We start from the raw sequence: 20,815 nt of genomic DNA, 5'->3' as shown, positions 1-20,815 counted from the left end.
TCTATCTATCTCCTTGTCTCTCTCTCCTTCTCTCTTTCTTCCTATTCCTCCTTCTCTCTCTCTCTCTCTCTCTCCTCTCTCTCTCTCTCTGTTCTACAGGAACTCCCAGAAAAAGGCCCATATCTATGGTATTACTTTCTCCTTCTCTCAGGCCACGATCTACTTTGCCTATGCTGGTTGTTTTCGCTTCGGTGCCTGGCTCATTGAGGTCCAAAGGATGGACTTCGAAGGAGTCTTCCTGTGAGTAGCCCCCTCTGACTGGTCAGTTCAGGATAAGAAAGATCAAGGACACTGGGAGAGAGTACAGTACAGTATATGTTAGGTGTGTGTGAGTGTGTGTGTGTGTGTGTGTACAGTACAGGACAGTGAAATATACACAGGCATATCCAGACTTGACAAGAATGTGAGACAGGAGGTAAAGGTCGCCTCAGTAATAGTTAATGATTACTTCTCTCTGAAGCATGTCAGAGGTGAGAGAGGATTGATCGACTCATTACCCATAGCAACAGGGGTCTGATGGCCATGGCAACATTGACATGTGCCAGCTGACAGGTGACCCAGGGGTGTTATTGAACAGAAACAAATAAAGAGTCAGCTTGCCATTTTAAATAACTAATAACAGGGGTATCCTGTACACTTCCTATTATGAAATACAACACTAGATTTCATTATAATTTTGATGTAGTATACAGTTCACGGCTGGGAGGTTCTGTGTATACTAAATGGTAAATGGACTGCACTTACTGCGCTTTACAATGGCCTCTCATTCACCCATTCACACTCACATTCACACACCAATGGCGGCACAAGGTGCTAGCCTGCTTATAGGGAGCCCTATACTTTGCATCTCTGGGTGAGAGGTGTGCACAACGAGTTTTATGATGATGACATTGTGTTAGATAACATTAGGGGCAGCTGTCAGAGGGATCAGGGCCGTGTGATAGTAGTGGATTTGAATTTGAATTTGAAAATCACTCTAGCGGGCGAACCCTGCATACTATATTTTATAAAAGCAACCGCAGAAAATGTTATTTTTAGATTAATTTTTTTAATTTAATTTTTAGTTTCTCTCTTTCTCTCCATTTCTCTGTCTTTCAGGGTGATCTCAGCTGTGATTTATGGGGCCATGGCCGTAGGAGAGGCCAACTCTTTCACTCCCAACTATGCCAAGGCCAAGATCTCAGCTGCCCACCTCATGGCACTCATCAACAGGAAACCTGTCATTGACAATAACTCAGAAGAGGGAGACACCCCGGTACGCTAAACGTGTCACACACACACGCACACACGCACACACCGTCTCAAAGATATATACGTATGATTACAAAGAAACTCTCACGCTCGCTCTCTCTCCTCTCCACCTCTCTCTGTTCTCTCATATTTTTCTCATATTTAACATTTGCCCCGCCCACTTCCCCCTCTCTGCAGGACCACTTTGATGGTAACGTGTGTTTCCGGGGGGTGAGGTTCAACTACCCCTCCCGCCCAGAGGTGACTGTCCTGCAGGGCCTGGCTCTGAAGGTCAGCAAGGGTCAGACGCTCGCCCTGGTGGGGAGTAGTGGCTGTGGCAAGAGCACCACCATACAACTCCTGGAGAGGTTCTATGATCCTCTAGAGGGGACAGTGGTGAGTACACACACACACACACACACACACACCGTTTCAGCTTTGTTTTTATGTAGTGGTATTGGTAGGGATCTAGTGGATGGCAAATTATATGATGCATTTCCAGTGTTTTTTAGACGCATCATTACTGGGCCTCAGTTGCTGAACATTATTGCTGGGCCTCAGAAGCTACTGATTAACTGACCAAGAGGTTGACACTGCAGGCCCTATTATAACCTCTACTCTACTGTTCTGAGGGGAGATAGACCTTTGAGTTTACAGGTCCGTTTGAGGAGTGAGCGTGTGTCTGCGTGGGTGTCCACTAGGTTATTGTCCTGTTCATCTGAAGGCCTTATTATCATAATAAAACTCACGCAACAGACAGTCCTGTGGGAGAGGAGAGAGTTTGGATGGATGACAATTTGAATGTTTCTGGTATCATCAAACAGTCACCCAATGTTGAATTATGCCAATTCATATGACTCCCTTCTACCTCCCCCTCTCTCTCTTCCCCTTGCCGTAACTCTCCTCTTCATTCTAATCTGCTCCGGTCAGATGCTGGATAAGAGTGACGTGAAGCAGCTGAACATTCAGTGGCTGAGAGCCCAGATGGGCATCGTATCCCAGGAGCCTGTGCTGTTCGACTGTAGTCTGGCTGAGAACATTGCCTATGGAGACAACAGTCGCACGGTGACCATGGAGGAGATACAGGACGCTGCTAAAGCAGCCAACATACACAGCTTCATAGACGGCCTGCCACAGGTACTGTTTTAATACTAGAGGAATACTACTACTCTACTAATAATTACTAGCATTAATATTAATTCACTACTACACAAACCGTACTGCTGTGACCACTTCATAGTGTTTGGTTCAGTACGGAAGCATTTCTCTGATTGTTTGCAGGATGAGTTAACCGTAGATCATCATCAAGGCCTGTAAACTGATAGTGGGATCAGCTTTCCTCTTACGCTGTTCCCTCTACTGTGTCAAACGCTGCACTCAGGTCTAGGAGGACAAGGACAGAGAGCTTTTTCGAATCTGCATTTATTCTGAGGTCGTTAACAACCTTGACCAGCGCTGTGTTCTGATGCTGCCGAAAACCTGACTGAAAAGTGTCCAAGATACAATTTGCAACTAGGATAATTATTATTATTTATTTTTTTTCTAGAATTTTACTTAAGAAGGGGAGGTTGGAGATAGGTAAAATTACTGAGGACTGAGGAGTCCATGTTGTTTTTCTTCAAGATGGGTTTTACCAGGGCAGTTTTAAGTGCTGTTGGAAAGATGCCTGTACTGAAGGAACAATTTACAATAGCTTAAGTGTCCCCGGATACAGAGTCGAAAATAGTCTTGAAGAACTTGGTTGGAATAGGGTCAAGGGGGCAGGTTGATGACTTAAGTTGAGACACCACTTTGCTCAGTATCTCTGTCAACTGGAGTAAACAGGTTCATAACTCTGCTCTGCGGGGGAAGAACCATCAATCAAAACATTTGGTCTCGACTGGGTGATATTCATCCTAATGTCAGTTATCTTGTCTGTAAAATATGCTACAAATTCCTCGCACTTTGAAGTAGGGGACATGTTGATAAGTGTATAGGGGGCGGGAATTTAAGAGGTTATCAATCGTTAAAAAGAGCGCCCTGGAATTGTTTTGATTTCTAGAGATCCCTTTTGAGAAGTGATCTCTTCTAGCATTTCTTATGGACTTGTTAAAAGAGTGAAGGTGTTCTTGGAGAATATTGCAGTGGACCTGTAGCTGGTCTCCTCAGCTCAGCTCTCCTACATGTTAATCATTTCTCTCCTCGTTCCTCCATGGAGCCTTTTGCTTAGTTACGACCTTTTTCAGTTTTATCGGTGCTATAGAGTCAAGGGCTGCACCCAGTGTGTCATTAAAAATAGTTACTAAGTCGTTAAAACGTGGAGGCCACACTCCTGGGATCATTGCACTTGTATTCATCATTTGTATTCATCATTATTTTAAAATGGTCAAGTCATGGTTATTCAAGCATTGTACAATGTGAATGTGGGAATTCACCTCTCTCTCTTATCTCTCTCACCCTGGACTTTCTGAATGTGAGCTCACTCTTGACTTTCTCTCCTTCACTCTCTGTACTGCACCCCTCTCCCTCCATCGCTCCGTTCGTAGAAGTATGACACTCAGGCGGGTGACAAGGGCACCCAGCTGTCCGGCGGTCAGAAGCAGCGTGTAGCCATCGCCAGGGCGATCCTCCGCAACCCCAAACTACTGTTGCTGGACGAGGCTACCTCCGCCCTCGACACCGAGAGCGAGAGGGTGAGTGTGTGTGTGTGTGTGTGTGTGTGTGCTTCCGTTACGTTCTCTTTCAGGCCCGTAGCCAGCCTTGTGGAAGGGGGGGTTCATTTTTATGAAAAAGCGGACCTTATCGCATTTTTCTCGAAGGTCCCGTTGCTCAGCAAGTTGTTGACGGGGACTGGGGGGGGGGCGCTGACAGATTATTTTGATGGGTGTGCGAGTTGTTGACGGGGGAGGCGGGTGCGAACGGTCTATTTAGATTCGCGGACGATTTGTCGACGGGGGGGGTGGGGGTGCGGACCTTTGTTCTTAAATTCGTGACCTTTGGTCGTGGGGGGGGGTTTGTTCGATCCACCCGATCCCCTCCCCCCCCCCCCTGGCTACGGGCCTGTCTTTCTACCCTGTGGTGAAAGCTGTGAGCTGCGTGTGAAGCTGTACCCGTGCGCTGCTCTGACGCGCCGCCGTCTCACGTCCCCCCGTCTCGGGTGCAGGTGGTGCAGGACGCTCTGGACCAGGCGCGGCAGGGCAGGACGTGCATCGTCGTGGCCCATCGCCTGTCCACCATCCAGAACGCTGACCGCATCGCCGTCTTCCAGGGAGGAGTGGTGGTGGAGCAGGGGACGCATCAACAGCTGCTGGCCAAGAAGGAAGTCTACTACACACTGGTCACCACACAGCTGGGCTATGGGAAAGAGTGAGGGAGGAGGGAGGAGGGAGGAGGGAGAGAGAGAAAGAGGGGGGGGCAATGCGTCTCAGCACAGGCCACCACCACCAGGGATTGTGTCCTTGTCCTGGTTTAATGGCGCCATCTAGGGTGTAGATCTAGGTGTCGTTCTCACTGTACTCTGAAAAAATAATGTTTTTGTTAAGTTTTATGTTGGAAGGGTTGTTTTGTCCGAGTGGATCGTGTACAGTCGCCCCAATCTGTGCTTCTGACCCCTGCTGGCGTATGAGCGATCTGTTATGTACACAGATTGGGCCAGAAGTGGAAGATAGAGGACTAGGAGGGGATAGAAATGGAATTGTTGGAGCTGCTGGAACCCTAGTGTCTATTATTCATTTCCATTACTTCGTAACCAAAGTACCAATGTGCCACATTGCTGTATCACAGGATAAAATGTACTGTATGACGGAATCTGACTCTGGGATCTCAGAAATCAGGTTATTATATTGATTAATGTTTTAAGACATGTTTTGATAATTGTATTAATCGTACTTGTTTTGAGATTAAGTTCATTCAGCTCTGTATGTATTCATGTTACTGGTAGTGCCTGTGGTATCTTCAGTAAAGGGACCAAACAGTGCTTGCCTGACTGCTGTACTTGCATGTGCAAGCTTGTTTGAGCCTCTCAAGCACTCTTTGCCAAAGAATCAAGTTATGTTTTGTACAACTGCACTGAAATAACTAACATCTGCTTAGGCCCCATGTACAACTTCTATGTTTGTACGCACATATTAAAAAATATTTTTTATTCAGTTACTGAACTGTCCCCTCAACCTGATTCTGCCATATCCATGGTTTACACAACAGAAGTGACACAAAATCACAAGACTGTACAAGGTGATTATACATTTTATTTGTGCCATTTTAAATCACACTCAACAATGCTCAGATTCACTTCACACTTGTTTGTCATTAGATAAATACACAGTTTGTTCAAGTAGCCTACAGTATAGTTATCCTGTAGTATACATTGATTTCAATATTTCAGGCATAAGACTTTATTTTTCCCTTTGGCTGATTGAACCAAGGGCGGTTCTATTAATCCAGAAGAAAAAGTACAAAAATCTCAAATGGATCTGGATGCTATAGCCTACATTAACAGGTGAATCAAATCTGATCGTGTTCCTTTAGGCTGCAGCTTGTTCTTACATATTCACAGTCAAATATTATTACATCCATTGGGATCAGTGAGAAGGCTTGAGGGAGACATGCGTATTCAAGTTAAAAGGAGGCTGTACGATTATGGGATAGATTATTGCAGTTTTTCAACAGCATTCAGGAAAATTAAACATGACAGACAAGAATCTTGAGGCAGGGCATTTTGCATATTCTACTACTATGCATATTGCATATTGTATACTACTAAAACAGGCTGGGTTGCTGGGTTCACATTTTTACACTTCTGTTCAAATTATAGTACAAAAAAAGATTTGTACTCTGGTGACTAATGTTGAACTGAATAGGCCCCTTGGATAATGCCCAAACACGGCAGGTAAGGCCCTACAATCAATTGATCAAAGCCAATCAAGGTCAAGCCCTAATTGGTTGCCATTAAAAAAAATCTAAAAAATGCCAGACGGTATTATCCTACCGTCAATTTATTGTGTCTGGTCAAGTATGAGATAAAAACAGATTAAAACATGTTATATCTCTGTCTAATCAACCTTCCTCCCAATCTAAGGCCTTATCAGGAAGCCTCTACTAAAGAGTCCAATAGCTACAAGTGCTACACTCTTATCCAAACAGCAATCCTGTCTGTCTCCATAGCGAAGGCAACTAGTACAGCACTACAGAACACCATATCAGGTGTGTTTGCAGCAGCTATGGTCCAAGAGTTAATGCTGTTCAAAGAGTTAATGCTGTTAAGTCTATACAAAACACAATCTAAAGAAACAATCATTCAAGGAAAAAATCGACATTTCCAAAACAGGGTGTCCCCCAAAAACACTAAAGAAAATCACAATAAATCATCAAACAATCAACCCTTCCAGTCAAAATCAACTATCCATTACAGTTACAGGATATGGAAACAGTGTTTCAAAAACAAGTTATGTGTAATAATTAACAGCTACATTGATAGTGTGCCTTTGCATTGTTGTGTGCAGAATACAAACATGCCTAATATAGCCAAGGTAGTACTAGCGGTCAGCTAATAAGTGTCTACATGTAGACATGTATGTAGGTAGGTAGGGAGGTAAGTAAGACTAAGGGTTGAAAGAGCTTAGAGGTGTAGCTGAGAAGAGACGATCTGGAGTGGTTCCTGGTTTTGGGCGGCTGTTACAGCCGGGAGGTGGTGGTCAGTTGTAGCATCTGGTGCATGGAGGTACACAGGTCCTGGAACAGCCACTCAGCGTTCGTCTCTGGGTCGGACTTCCACGCCGTACAGGAAGCCACAATTCTAAAGAAACGGGTAGAGATCCAACACCACAAGGACTTTAAGAGCATCGCCACTTAGTGACATCAAAAAACAACTCTTCATCCTGAAACCAAATATAACATACATATTTAAAAGATATATATATACACACACACATTTTGTAAGGTTGCAGATGCCATCATACTTTGATGCACGGTGTAATAGGTTTGCTGTATAGAACATTCAAAAATGTCCGTTGCACAAATGTAAACACTGTGAGCACACTAGACTGCTGCAACTCAAATTCTACATGTTGCTATTACCAAAGGGCACACAGTCCAGTTTTGATGATGAGACTGTGCGTGTGCATGATAGCTCACCTGTCATCTCGGATCCGATAGAAGAAGCCGTATCCATGGTGCACCATAGGAGCCACAGCCCCCATAACTGTGGTGTAGCCAACCAGGCTAGTGGACAGCACAAAGTTACCGCCACCCCCACTGTAGAGACAGACACGCACGCACACAAACACACAATTATAAATACTTAAACTCACACACCTGACACCTGAGCAGTCGTGGCTCTTACCTCTTTGCATAGAGAGGATCAGTGAAGAGACTGGGCATGGGAAGTCCCTCTTCCTTGGCGATCAGGTACAGGCCTAGGAGATGCCTGTCAAAACCTGAGACAAAGACATACGCTTTGATCTGAAGAACATGTAGGACAGTATAGCGACGTTTCAGATAATGAACTCGCAGACAATGACCTTTTCCGTCCTGGGCCTCTGCCATCAGTTGGTTGTGCTTGTTGAAGGCCAGCTGCAGGACTGTCCTCTTGGCATCGTCCTGAGAGAACAACAATGTTAAACTCAACTGATGTATTTCAGACGGAGAATCTAGAACAGGTCAGTTATGTTATGTCAAATTCATTCATTTAAGGCCAGTTACGCCCATGTTGTACACACTTTCTCTTTCTCTCCTTCTTTGTCTCTCTTGCGCGCGCACGCACGCACGCACGCACACACACACTTACCGTGACAGTGGGGTCGAGCATGGCCTTGCACCAGTGTAGTGCCTCCAGGGTACAGGGACGCATGGTCTCAGTCCTGCCATGGTAGAACCTTCGAGTCATCGCTGTCTCATAACAACTGCCTGGCCTGAGAAAGAGGGTGGAGGAGAGAAGAGAGGGAGGATACTTATCATTTTGGAGAGGTATTGTTTAGAGAAGGATTGGATGGGCAGATAGACACACCTTACCTGCCATGCAGCCTGTAGAAGGCTAGCTGCAGGGCCATCTGCACAAAGGTGTCTGGGTGGAGATTCCTCTGCTTGATGGCTGCTTTTCCAAACGAGGTGAAGGCATAACAAACCAACTGCAAGTCACTCGTCTGTCAGACCAGAAAACACACAGACCCACAGGTCAGAAGACAGTGTGACTATGTGTGAATTGTGTGTGTGTGTGTGTGTGTGTGTGTGTGTGTGTGTACAGCCCCCTTACAATAAGTGAGATAACTGACCTTATTTCAAAACATCATGTGGTTAGCTTTATTTGTTACATACTACATCATACAGGTGCAACAAGTAGTGAAATGTTCTTATGTTAGCTTATATATTGTGCACACACTAAGCAATATAGAGAGGTAAAATATATATATATATAAAGAGAAACAATGTTATGTATGGAGATACAAGATACAAAGTATATACATAAATACATGAAGGGATGAGATGCTGGGGGAATAGGTGAGGTTGTGCAGTTGGGCGGAGCTAATTTGACGGCGAATGACTGGAGTGGTCCGCGCCATCTTGGTTAGGACTAAGGTCTAAGGTCAGGGGGGTTCAGAGGTGAAAACAGGACTGTGGTGCTCTGCTGTGAGACAACATGGTAAAGTTAGATGTGGTGATATGTATTCTGGTGTGGTGCGTTCATGACTCACAGTCTCCAGGTATTGTTGTTTAGCATGGTTGATGTCACTCCTGACTCGGTCATCCACAATAAACACCAGCTCCTCAGGAACGGGCATAGACCTCACCAACTCTGAGCCCTACACAAACAAACATACAGCCAATGAGTTCTACGGTAAGCACTCCCAAAACCAAAGATAACGTACATTATAAATATTTACCTTCCACTTGCCACCTGTAGCTTTGAGCTGCTGGTCCACATAATAAGACTGGTTCACGAGCACCATGGCGTCAAATGGAGAATGCTGAAACACACAGAAAGAGCAGAAGTTAAACTTAAAGGATAGGTTCACTATGTTGGACTTCATGGCCTATTCTAGTCTTGTAGTCAGTCTTACAAGAACCTGACACGTAGAGAATATCATTTCCCTGATCACCTCAGTCTTGAGACAGCTACAGTTGTTCGGCAGGCACACACTCGGCTACAATTGAAATCAATGACCAGTAGGGCTGTCAACTGAGCTCACCTGACTACCCAGGGCCCCAGTAGCGAGAAAGCCCTTGAAAATCCTGCAGTTTGTTAGGATTACAGGGCTGCCAAGTGTCATGCATTGGGCGGTGGGGAAGGAGGGGGTGTAATGTTATACAATTTCATTTCATGTTTCATTATCTTATTTGGTCAGATTTTTATCCGGGTTAAGGGTCATTATTTGTGTCAGGTCTGTCACTGGCGTTTCATATTTGTAATGGGCAATGCGAGAAAGGTTATTTAATTTGTTTAGCACATTACATACACATTCCTACATAGAATAGGTGGGCAGAACAGCAGGGGAATGGGAGATGTGTGGATTCAGCCTGCAATAATCGCGGGCAATAAACATAAACAAATTGGCAATAAACAAATTGGCAATAAACCTCGTCATTCGTTGTCACACTGCCAAATCAGTGGCGAGACTGGTGACGCAAATTAATCTGATTCGGGTCGAGAGATTCTCTCAGCAACAATCAGATTCGATCCAGACTATTTTGCAAGAGCACCGTCGCTGCGTCCGTGGCTGGCTCCGCCCAAGACGACTGTGATTGGTTTTACAATTACCATTATTGCAGAATGGTAATATGTCCAGCCAGACCCGTCTCCGGCACAGCGTAAACGAAGTGTGGAGATAGTCTCGCATAGCCAGACCTACATCAAAACTTAATTTGGGAGCATGTTATTATGTGGAACAATCGATTAGCCTGGCATCGATTGATTTGTTTTCAGCACCAAGGTGGTGGACAGCTCCGGTTAGTTCGCTTCTTAACAGCCTTCTTTAGCGCTGTCTTAAGAACGGCACTAAGAACGCGTCTGAGAAACACTACTAACTTAAGGCTCCGTCTTATCTGACCTCTTCTTTGGAGAGATCTTAACTCCTTAAAAACTATCTTAACTGGGAAACGCACCAAATGTATTTTGGCATAATTAGAAGATGGGCGGGACTTGGGAGGTGACACACTGCTTTGCAGTAGCCTACTAAACTAATCTACGTTTTGAAGATCGATTATGCATTTTTTCCCCAAAGTCAAAGTATTTATTTGACATCCCTAATGACCAGTGAGACGTAACCCATCACCCTCACCACCCCCCACCCCCCCCCACACACACTTACGTCACAGTTAGATCCAAAGGTCCCATTAGAGAAGGAGATGAAGTTGTAGGATTTGTCTCCCCAGCGGATGGTGGGGTCACCTGTTAGGGCCTCCAGGGTCAACTGGGTTTGGAGTTCAGAGGTCACACAATAGGATACAACACATGCTGATTTCTCTCCAACTGACACATAATTTTACGTGTGCTTGTTTGTGTATGGTCTGTACCTGTGTATAGTCATCTGCAGTGGCATATGGTTTCGAGTCATCAAGGGAAATCACAAACAGGCTGCTCTGGATGGTCTCCAGGATGGTCTTATTAACTGGGTTTAAACCCATCAGATGCTCCCTGGTCTGCAGAGAGACAGGGGGGGGGGGGGGGTGTTAAGAGGTGGGGAGGTGTGGTAGTGATTTTCATCCTCCATAGAAACTTCCATGCAGCATTACCTTGGCCCATCGTGTTCTCTCTTCAGAGGTGAGGGCAGCGACTCCATGTCCCTCTGGCTCTCCCTCACAACACTGCTTCACATAGCTCAACTGCCTGTACACACACACACACACACACACAAACACACACACACACACACACACACACACACACAGAGCAGGGTTTGACATTGGACAGTATTACATATGAACACTTAGAACAGAAACACAGATGTGACGAGTACCTGAGCAGCTCTGGGGGAGTGAGGATTTGTCCCTCGTAGAGCGCGTCAAAAGAAAAGATCCGGCCACGACACATCACCACCACATGGGAGGGGCAGGTACCCTCATTCTCTATAACACACACCATGGAAAAAAGATGAAACCATTCAGAAGCAGATTGTATGAGATTATTTGAGAGAGAGAGAGAGAGAGAGAGAGAGAGAGAGAGAGAGAGAGAGAGAGAGACACTCCCTTACCAGTCTTAAAGTAATTGTGGATGGTATCCTTGGTTACTCCGGGAACTTTGCAGGTACAGAACAGCATTCTGAACTGGTCCATATCAAACGGGACACTACCAGATTTATGTGGCGCCAAACTCTCCCTAAAACACAGAAGTAACTGAGTGTTTGAAATCCACTGATCCACTTGGAACCTTCCAGTTACTACAGTAGCTACTTCTCTAACATTTAGGCTAGAGCCTCTCTCCAAGCCTTGCCTGGAGGCCATGCCTTACAATGATAAAACGGTGTGTGTGTGTGTGTGTGTGTGTGTGTGTGTGTGTGTGTGTGTGGCGGGAGGGGGGGGGGGGGGTCTTACGTGCGCATCATGTCCCAGTATTGTAGTATATGCCACATGCCGATACTGGTCCTGGGTAGCTGTGTTCCCTCTTTGGGGGGCCAACAGTGCTCCAGGTAGGGTGCCGGACCTCCAAAGTTTACATTCAGCTGGGAGGGAATCCTGACTTCCAGATATGCTGTATCAAACCACCACTCCTCCAACTGGGGGGATCAAACACATTTGAATCATTTATTTATGTACAATAAAAGAAATACAGAGGACATAAACACCAACAGTGTCGTCAGACATTAGGAGTCAGTCAGTTACATGTGCCTAAATGGCGATCACATTGTTACATACAGTACACACAAGATGATGACAATGACAGGTCAAAAGGACACAGTAGCTACTTCAACCAAGCCTAGAATGCCTGTTGAGCCGAACGCCACGCAACGCAAAATGCGCCCCCCTCTTATGTAGAACGCAAAATGCCCTAATAATAATTGCGATTAATAATTGCGATTAATATTTCAAAGTAATAGCTTTAGCTCTGCACAGTTTGCATATGACCTGCTGGGCTTGAGCGACCATCTTTTTCGTAACCACTCAGCGGGAACGCATGTGATTGGTCAGACAGCATAAGCACCTGTGATTCGTCCGTGTAGTCCTAGCACACTCAATTCAAAGCAAAATTAATAATCAATTTAATTGCGGCCTTTTGCGATTAGTAAATCGCGGAGGTCATAATCGCGATTTCGATTAATTCACGATTAATTGTGCAGCCCTAACCGACACTCCCCATTCAGCCTGACAGAACACCTCAAGAAAGAAGTGTGCCAAGCTTGTAACTTCTTTCCTAAGATGCCTTGAAGCTGTAATCACTGCCAAAGGTGTGATTGGCTAAGGGTGTGAACATATATGTACGGGGGTGAGGCTCGCATAGGGCACCAAATGTGCTAGGACCCGCACTGCAGACAAACACAGTCATTAAAGCCATGTGTTTTGTAATTGTGTCAATGCTCTTATAGAAGTCTCCATCTGTGAAACATGTGAGTGTTGAGAGTGAGTACCCAGTTCCTCTTGGTCCTGGCTCTGTGCAGTAGCTTCTGGTGCAGCTCCTTGCCAATGCCTTCTCCAAACTTCCTCACAATACCAGCTGTAGCCTGGTACTCCTCTTCTGATGCAAATGGACGAACTGAAGGATAAATTCACAAACCAAGTTGAATGTAAACAGAAACATTACTTAGGCATAGTAGTAGTACAAACTTTATTAAAGACAGCTCGGAGGTCCATTATATATATATATATATACATATATATATATATATATATATATATATATATACTCTCATATGACATAAGCATACCATATACACACAGACAACAAAACAATCAGAAAAATTCATCTAACCTGCGTCAAGGTATTTAACAAGGCTGCCTTCCAGGGTCGGGACAGGCAGAGGAGGGAGGCTGCTCTGGTACTGAAACGTCCGCTCAGCAGGGGACTCGGACACCCGGTTGGCCATTTCTTCTGCTCGAGCTGGAGCAAGGACAAAAGCAGGGTCGATCACACCAGTATACCAGTTGTCAAAGTAGTCATTAGGTCTATGGGTATATATTGCTCCTTCTCGAATCGAGGTAGTTGGAAAACCTTCCGTCTTTGGATCTACCAGCTAGAAGCGAGAATTATTCTGGCGGATCAGCAATTCTGTCGGGCAGCGCTAATCTCTCAATCACCGATTGGAAATAGTCCGTAGCATAGAGATAAACAAAGCTGCATCCACCCCCGAGACAAATGCAGTCTACTAGTTGCAGTGACGTTTTTGTTTGTTTCTTAACTTCAGAATGTAACGAGGTCGACCTACATTCTGGAGTAGAGAAACAAAAAACTAGCTAACGCGTTAGCAAATAGCATACAAAACAATAGGAGAAACCGTTATATTTCAGTTTTCTCGACTGAAGATATCTCAGTGTAGCCTACCAGGTGGTGTTGTATTATCTAGATAGTTGCACGACATAGACGGATACTTACATGTACACCCCGAAGCGCTAGTCATTGCCTCCAATGTTGGTATACACTAGCCTACTTCTCATCACCTTTCCCCTAGTTCGGGACATACGACACTACGCATGCGTAATGACCTGACCTGACTGCAGCGAGGCAGTAGACAAGATATATTTGCGTCCGAAATCGCTTTCAGAAAAATCGCTTTGCTTAACCCCGGTTGTAGTAGCAATTCGTTTCGAAACGGGATCCATCGTATTTTACTGCCAATATAAATACCCTCCATTTAATACATGATAAAACACCCAATAATATTATCTAAATCTAGGCTAGATGCTTTATCCCAGAGCCCGAGGAGAAATGGACTTATTGGCTGCTGCACAAAATACTTATGTTAAATGTTTATTCCAGAGCTTTGTATAAACACTGTAAAAACAGACCAGTTATACAACATTCCAGTTACGATGAACAACAAATCTTTTATTATTGTTCACTCATCCTGTCCAAAAGAGCAAATTTCCACTGCACTTCAACTGGGTTTCTACTGACATCTACCTCTACCCCTTCCTCTCCCTTTACTTGCGATTCTCTCCTCTTCCTGTATATCAAAGCCAGAGTCATGCTCGCTCAGCATCCCTTGTGAATCCTCCTCGTGCTCTTCAGGATAAGCAGGCAGCCTGACCTCCCAGTACAACTCTGTCCAAAACGTAATGTGGTGCCGAGAGAACTTGAGGAGGCAGGTCCACAATTTTGGTACTCAGCCATTTCACAACACTCATAACTAGAATGGCAACAACGGGAAGCACTCAAATGAGGCCCCATTTGGGAATATACCTAATAGATTAATTTAAATATAATATATACATACATGCATATACATAGTGTATAGATATGTATACTAACATTCAAATATACTTAGGCTACATTCATATGCACACATCCACAACATTCAGGAGTTCTCAGGCACTGTTAAAGAGTCTGATGGCCGCTGGCATGAACCTGCACCTGGGTGGGATGAAACTGTGGATCCTGTGGATGAAGGTGCTCCCCATCTGCCACAGCTCACCAGAGTCAATGGGAGGGGTTGTCCAGAATGGATTTCAGTTTGTCCCTCATCCTCCTCTCCATCACAGACTCCAGGCTGTCCAGTTGTTGCTCCACAAGAGAGCTGACCCTCCTCACCAGCTTGTTTGTCTCCCCAGACCTGGTGTTGCCTCCCCAGCAGACCATGGCAAAATACAGTGTGCTGGCTACCACAGACTGGTAGAACATCCGCAGCAGCCTGCTACACACATCACAGGACCTGAGCCTCCTGAGGAAGAACAGTCTGCTCTGTCCTTTCATATAGAGGGCCTCAGTGTTGTCCATCCAGTCCAGTTTGTTGTTCAGGTGCACTCCCAGGAACTTTTAGGAGTCCACCATCTCAATGTCCTCCCCCTGGATGGTAATGGGGTTTGGGGGCCTCTTGTTCCTTCTGAAGTCCACCACTAGCTCCTTGGTCTTGCTGATGTTGAGTTGGAGCTGGTTCTCCTTAGACCATTCAACAAATCTCCTGACCACGTCCCTGTACTACTCCTCGTTGTTTGCCCTGATGCAGCCCGCGATAGAGGAGTCCAAGAACTTCTGGAGGTTGCGCGCTCCAGAGTTATGGCTGAAGTTGGAGGTGTAGAGGGTGAACAGGAAAGGTGACAGAAGCGGTGCCTGTGTTGCTTATCACCACATCAGACAGGCAGCCCTGCAGTCAGACATACTGTGGCCTGCCAGTGAGGTAGTCCGTAATCCAGGCCACCATGTCGTGGTCTACCTGCATGGGTAGGAGCTTTTCTGTGAGCCGGAGGGGCAGGATGGTGTTGAATGCACTGGAAAAGTCAAAGAACATGACTCTTACAGAACGTCCTTTCCTCTCCAGGTGAGAGTAGGCTCTGTGGAGGAGGTAGGTAGATGATGGCATCATCCATGCTGATTCGGGCCTGGTACGCAAACTGCAGGGGGTCCAGGAAGTCCCTCACCATGGGCCTCAGGTGCTGCAGAACCAGTCTCTTGAATGCCATCATGACATGAGACGTCAGTGTCATTGGCCTATTGTCATTGACGATGCTGGACTTGCTTTTATGGGCACCGGAACGATGCAGGTCTTCCACAGCACTGGCACCTTCTTTAGCCTCAGGCAGTGGTTGAATAGGTGTTGGAACATGCCAGCTCTGTCCCGCACACTCCTTCAGCACCCTGGGGCTAATTCCGTCTGGGCCAGAGGCCTTGTTGATCTGTAGCCTTTGAAGTTCACGCATGGTGGAGACTAGCATTATGGAAAGTATAACATGGAGGAAAGGGCACAAACTGCTTGACATGATATTCATAAGACAAGACTACCATACAAGTTCAAGAATAAACAAAAATAATTCAAAGCAATAAACAACAGCTACATGCTCTGTAACCAAGTTAATGTTACGTTAGAACGTTGTCAAAACGTTGTGAAACAGTGGGCAACGGGCTTTGAGGTAGGTTCTCTCTCATTTAGTGGGTCAGGTGTTACCAAAACCCCAGACTGATAAATAAACCCTGCCCTATCTTCTCAGCTGCCATAGGTGCAACGGTTGCATAACATACAAGGTGTTCAACGCACCACCATTTCTGTTTCAATAAACATTTTGTCGTGGCCGTTTAACGAGCGGGGTGTGGTAGGTGTCTTGGCTTTGTGGGAGGTGCCCTCTCTGGTAGACCAGAATGCATGCAAGACAGCTGAGCTGCTCTCACATCTGCCAAAGGTTACAGGTGAGGACATCAGTGGTCACCAAGGAGACTTTTCAAGGTGCAGCAGGTGGTGAGCCAGCCATTACAAAGTAAAGTGAACACATGGCTAGTCTGCTGATGCTCAAACATATTTCACGGGACCATATAAATGATATTGCTCGTTACATTGAAAGGTTGATGGAAAATGATAGCAAGCTTGCCAGCCAGTGAGTTCTTTGACGCAGTTACTGTACAGTACAAACTCAAAAACTGAGGCCAGGCGATTAATCCGCGTGACAAGCCCTCAATCTTAACACCTGCTAGATACTGTAGTCGTAGATAGCTGCACATGGACGGATTCTTGCATGTAAGGGCAGGTCTTTGAACTTGCCTGCCTCCAACGTTGAGTAGGCCTAGTTACACTACTTCTCATCACCTTTCCTCTAGTCTCTCATAGCCAGACACACTTCATTTAAGGTGTCCCAGCGCTGGTGAAAGGTCTGGCTGCACTCACCATTCGGACATACACTCTTAGAACAGATGTTAAAAACAACATGTTATATTATCCTTAACCAAACACAGACATGTTAAAATAACCCAACTTGTCTTAACACATCTTCTATTTCTTTGAACCAATCACAATAGTCTTGGGCGGAGCTCAGTGATTGCGGTTTAAAGTGACACGCAGATAGTAGAAAGGGAGGAGTCTAGATTGAATCTGATTGGCTGGGAGAATCTTTCGTCGCCACTGATTGGGCAGTATTAAACCAAATGACAAGACTTATCTCCAAAACCTATGTCTAGTGAGTCAGACTACCTTTCACCCAGTAGACCCGGGACATGTGATCCTAGTGCGTATGTACTACTGTACATGATCTGACATTACTGCAACCATAGCCAGTAGCAGATACATTTGATTGCTTTGCTGAACCCCGGTTGCAGTGGCAATTTGTTTCAAAACTGGACCGTTTCTAATTTACTTCCGTTATAAAATACCCTCCATATAATCCACCCCAAAAAATATATACCCGAGGGGAACTTTTTGACTTACAGTATATACTTGTTTACAAAATATACTTCCAAAATGTTTATTCGAGCTTTGTATAAACACTGTAAAACACATATCAGTTATGTACAGTATTCCAGTTATGAACAATTAGGCTTTTATTGTTGTTCATCCTGTCCAAGAGACATTTCCACTCTGCACTTCAACTGGGTTTCTACTTGCGTCTCCCTCTACCCCTCCCTCTTCTTCGTCTTCCTCCTCTTCCTCTCCTTTTATTTTCAATTCTCTCCTGCTGTGGATCAAAGTCAGAGTCATGATCGTTCAGCATCCCTTGTGAATCTCCCTCCTGGCAGCTTGCTTCAGGATAAGCAGGCAGCCACTGACCTTCATTAACTCCCCTTTCACTATTCCCTCTCTGTGTGATGTCCAACTCGGTCCAGAACGTAAGATCTTCCTGACTCTGGGACCTGCAGTCTTTCATTTCCTTTCTTTCAACTCTCTCCTGCTCTGCCCCGCCGTCAGCTTCTGGTTCTGGGCCATGGTAGCCCTCCCCCTGCTCCCTGAGGGCTGGGTCGTCAGGGCTCTCACCCTGGTGGTAGCGTCTGATGTGGTTCTTCAGGCTGATGTTATGGTTGAAGCTCTTTGGGCAGAGCTGGCACTGGAAGGGCTTCTCTCCAGTGTGAACACGCAGGTGAGACTTCAGCTGGGAGGCCTGAGCAAACTCACGGTCACACACCTGCAGGGAGCGGAAACAAGGAACTGGTAAATATGATGCATGGTTATCCCATTCTGAATTATCCATTCAAAACTATCCACAACAGGATAAAACAGACATATCCTCTGAAATGACTTACAATATGCTTGAAGCAAATGTGCTTTAAAGCTTTGGAACAAAAAGAGGTATCTGAAGGAACAATCCAAACCGAGCCTGTCCCTGCTCACCTCACACTTGAATGGCTTGTTGGCGCTGTGGGACATCTCATGCCTGTAGAGCAATCTGAGTATGGGGAACTCCTTTTGGCAGGTCTGACATCTAAAACTCTTTGGGTGCTCTTTGAGATGGTGACTTCGTGTCGACCTGTCCGAAAATCGCTGTGGGCATTCTGGACACTCGTAGGGCTTCTCTCCTGAGTGGCTCATCTCATGGGTTAGTTTGTCCTGTCGTGTTTTGAATGGCTTGAGGCAAAACACACATAGTTGATAGCGACTACTACAAGTGCCATTTCTGTGGACACTGAGACTAAGTTCAGTCAGAAAAAAAAGTCCACAGTGAGGGCACTGAAATTTCTTTTTGGGATCACACTTATGAGACATGGTTTTATAAAGGCGTCCACAACCTGAACAGAGTGTCTCTGGCCTCTTTTGCTCTCTTTTCACCATACATTTCCTCCTGTAGTTCATCATATACTTCCTCTTGTAGTTACCTTGTGGGTCAGGGTCTTCATCTATCAGTCTCTTCCTCATCTTTCTCACCTCATCTACTTCCCCCTCCGACGACTCCTCATCGTCATCCATTTCCCACTCATCTTCCTCCTCCTCCTCCTCCTCCTCGTCCTCAGTTTCTGATTCTTCTTTGTTCTCTGCTTCCTCCTCTTTTTTTATGATTTTGTCCTCCACCCCTCCCTCCCCCTCCTCCTCTGCTTCTTCCCCTTCCTCCATTTTCTCCTCCCCTCCACCGCTGTCCTCTTGGCTCCTCTGTGAATCATCTGAGTCTAAAGTCAGCTCCACCACTGCAAATGGATCTAATTTATTCTCGCTCTGCTGGGCTTTTGCTTTCCTCTCTTCTGTCAGCAGACTGGTCTTCCTGCTGGGTCCCCCGTCAGTCTGAGTACCCATCATCATCATCATCATAGAAGCTGCTGACTCCTGGTCCCTCTCTCTCACCTCACCAGGCAGGACAACAGACTCCTCAGGCTCCTATGCAGGGAGAACGTGACAGTTAACGGTCAACACATTGGAAATTGTTTAATATGGTATAGCCTGGGTCCATTATGAGTATGTCTCCACTGCCAAAGCATGAAAAATAAAGCTACTACTTACATAATGTGGCCTTATAGCACAATTTGTTGATTACAATGAAGGTACAAATTGTTACAGGGTACTAGCAAGTTCCAAGTAATGAAAATACATTACACAGTAGGACCTATGACAGACAATAATAAGACATCTACTAAGTATTACTCACCGCTGCCTCTGCAGGTCTGATAATCTTAATATCTTCATCAGTCAAGAGACTCTCCGCCCTGCTGGATGCTGTGTTCTCTGCTTCCTCCTCTTTTTCTATATTTTTGTCCTCCACCCCTCCCTCCCTCTCCTCCTCTTCTTCTTCCCCTTCATCCACTTCCTCCTCCCCTCCATCGCTGTCGTCTTGGCTCCTCTGTGACTCCTCTGAAAAATCTGAGTCTATAGTCAACTCCACCTCTGCAAATTGATCCAATTTATTCTCGCTCTGCTGGGCTTTTGCTTTCCTCTCTTCTGTCAGCAGACTGGTCTTCCTGCTGGGTCCCCCGTCAGTCTGAGTACCCATCATCATCATCATCATCGAAGCTGCTGACTCCTGGTCCCCCTCTCTCACCTCACCTGGCAGGACAACAGGCTCCTATGCAGGGAGAACATGACATGGTTAACTGTCTATACATTGGGAATTGAAGGGGAGTCTTATCCATTATGCTGTTGATCGATGGAGACCATTTTCAGCTCATTCCATGCTGTCCTTGTGAGCATACACACTTTGCTAATGCTAGCTCAATGCAATGGTACCGGGGTATCATCCACTAGCAAACTCACTTATACACTCCACACAGTGTACCCAAAGCAAATACAATTCGAGGACAATCTATTGGGGTGAGTTTGAGTGTTTATACCATAATAAAAAATAAAAAAAGTCAAACGATCATTGAATCCTTTACTTTGTACAGACCTATTTTCTCTATGGAAGTACAGCGGCAGAACAATACTTATTTAGCTAGCTAGTTGCCACAATTGAGAAGTCATTGAAGTGGTCAAATATTTCTTGCAAACTGGTAGCCAATGTGCTTGCATGTAAACTGTGTTATTCTATAGCATGTTTGTGCTTAGCTGACTTGTTGCCTACCAAATATGTAACTTAACTGCAAAACAACAGTGGTACAGAAGATGGTCTACGGTAATTGCTCCGCTGCTGTACTTCCACTGACAAAATAGGTCCGCACAAAGTAAAGGATTCCACGATAGTTTGACTTTAATAAGCATGGAATAAACATTCAAATTCACCCTGATAGACTGTCGTCGTATTTTATTTGCTTTGGGTACACTGTGTGGAGTGTTTAAGTGAGTTTGGTAGTGGAGGATACCCCGGTACCATTGCGTTGAGTTAGCATTAGCAAAATGTGTACTGTATG

The 20,815-nt window shown here is 45.4% G+C and overlaps 2 protein-coding genes across 3 annotated transcripts in view; one reads left to right on the top strand and one right to left on the bottom strand.

The window, feature by feature from the left end:
* Positions 1 to 5,361, top strand: part of abcb4 (ATP-binding cassette, sub-family B (MDR/TAP), member 4) — an 18,826-nt gene extending 13,465 nt beyond the window's left edge. The window contains exons 23-28 of the mRNA XM_084441570.1: positions 100 to 240; positions 1,099 to 1,255; positions 1,429 to 1,626; positions 2,161 to 2,367; positions 3,756 to 3,902; positions 4,373 to 5,361. Of these exons, the coding sequence (XP_084297696.1) occupies positions 100 to 240; positions 1,099 to 1,255; positions 1,429 to 1,626; positions 2,161 to 2,367; positions 3,756 to 3,902; positions 4,373 to 4,579 (1,057 nt within the window). The 3' untranslated portion in view covers positions 4,580 to 5,361. The remainder of the gene's footprint in view (positions 1 to 99; positions 241 to 1,098; positions 1,256 to 1,428; positions 1,627 to 2,160; positions 2,368 to 3,755; positions 3,903 to 4,372) is intronic.
* Positions 5,362 to 5,496: 135 nt separating this feature from the next.
* On the bottom strand, positions 5,497 to 13,747 carry crot (carnitine O-octanoyltransferase). 2 transcript variants are annotated; one of them, XM_084442643.1, is made up of 17 exons: positions 13,727 to 13,747; positions 13,106 to 13,234; positions 12,765 to 12,889; positions 11,734 to 11,915; positions 11,394 to 11,518; positions 11,160 to 11,268; positions 10,936 to 11,029; positions 10,717 to 10,842; positions 10,512 to 10,613; positions 9,087 to 9,170; positions 8,898 to 9,005; positions 8,218 to 8,348; positions 7,994 to 8,117; positions 7,728 to 7,806; positions 7,550 to 7,643; positions 7,342 to 7,461; positions 5,497 to 7,003 (listed from the first exon to the last, which is right to left on the bottom strand). In XM_084442643.1, the coding sequence occupies exons 2-17, from the start codon at positions 13,218 to 13,220 to the stop codon at positions 6,883 to 6,885; spliced, it is 1,839 nt and encodes a 612-aa protein (XP_084298769.1). In that variant the 5' UTR covers positions 13,221 to 13,234; positions 13,727 to 13,747; the 3' UTR covers positions 5,497 to 6,882. The 2 variants fall into 2 exon arrangements, with proteins under 2 accessions (XP_084298769.1, XP_084298768.1); XM_084442642.1 differs by having other exon boundaries at positions 7,550 to 7,806.
* Between the last annotated feature and the right edge of the window lie 7,068 nt (positions 13,748 to 20,815).

The sequence above is a fragment of the Borostomias antarcticus genome (genome assembly GCF_949987555.1).
Source record: "Borostomias antarcticus genome assembly, chromosome: 8".
NCBI lineage: Eukaryota > Metazoa > Chordata > Actinopteri > Stomiiformes > Stomiidae > Borostomias > Borostomias antarcticus.
Note: the sequence above shows the minus strand (reverse complement) of the source record. Positions and strands in the feature narration are given on the sequence as shown.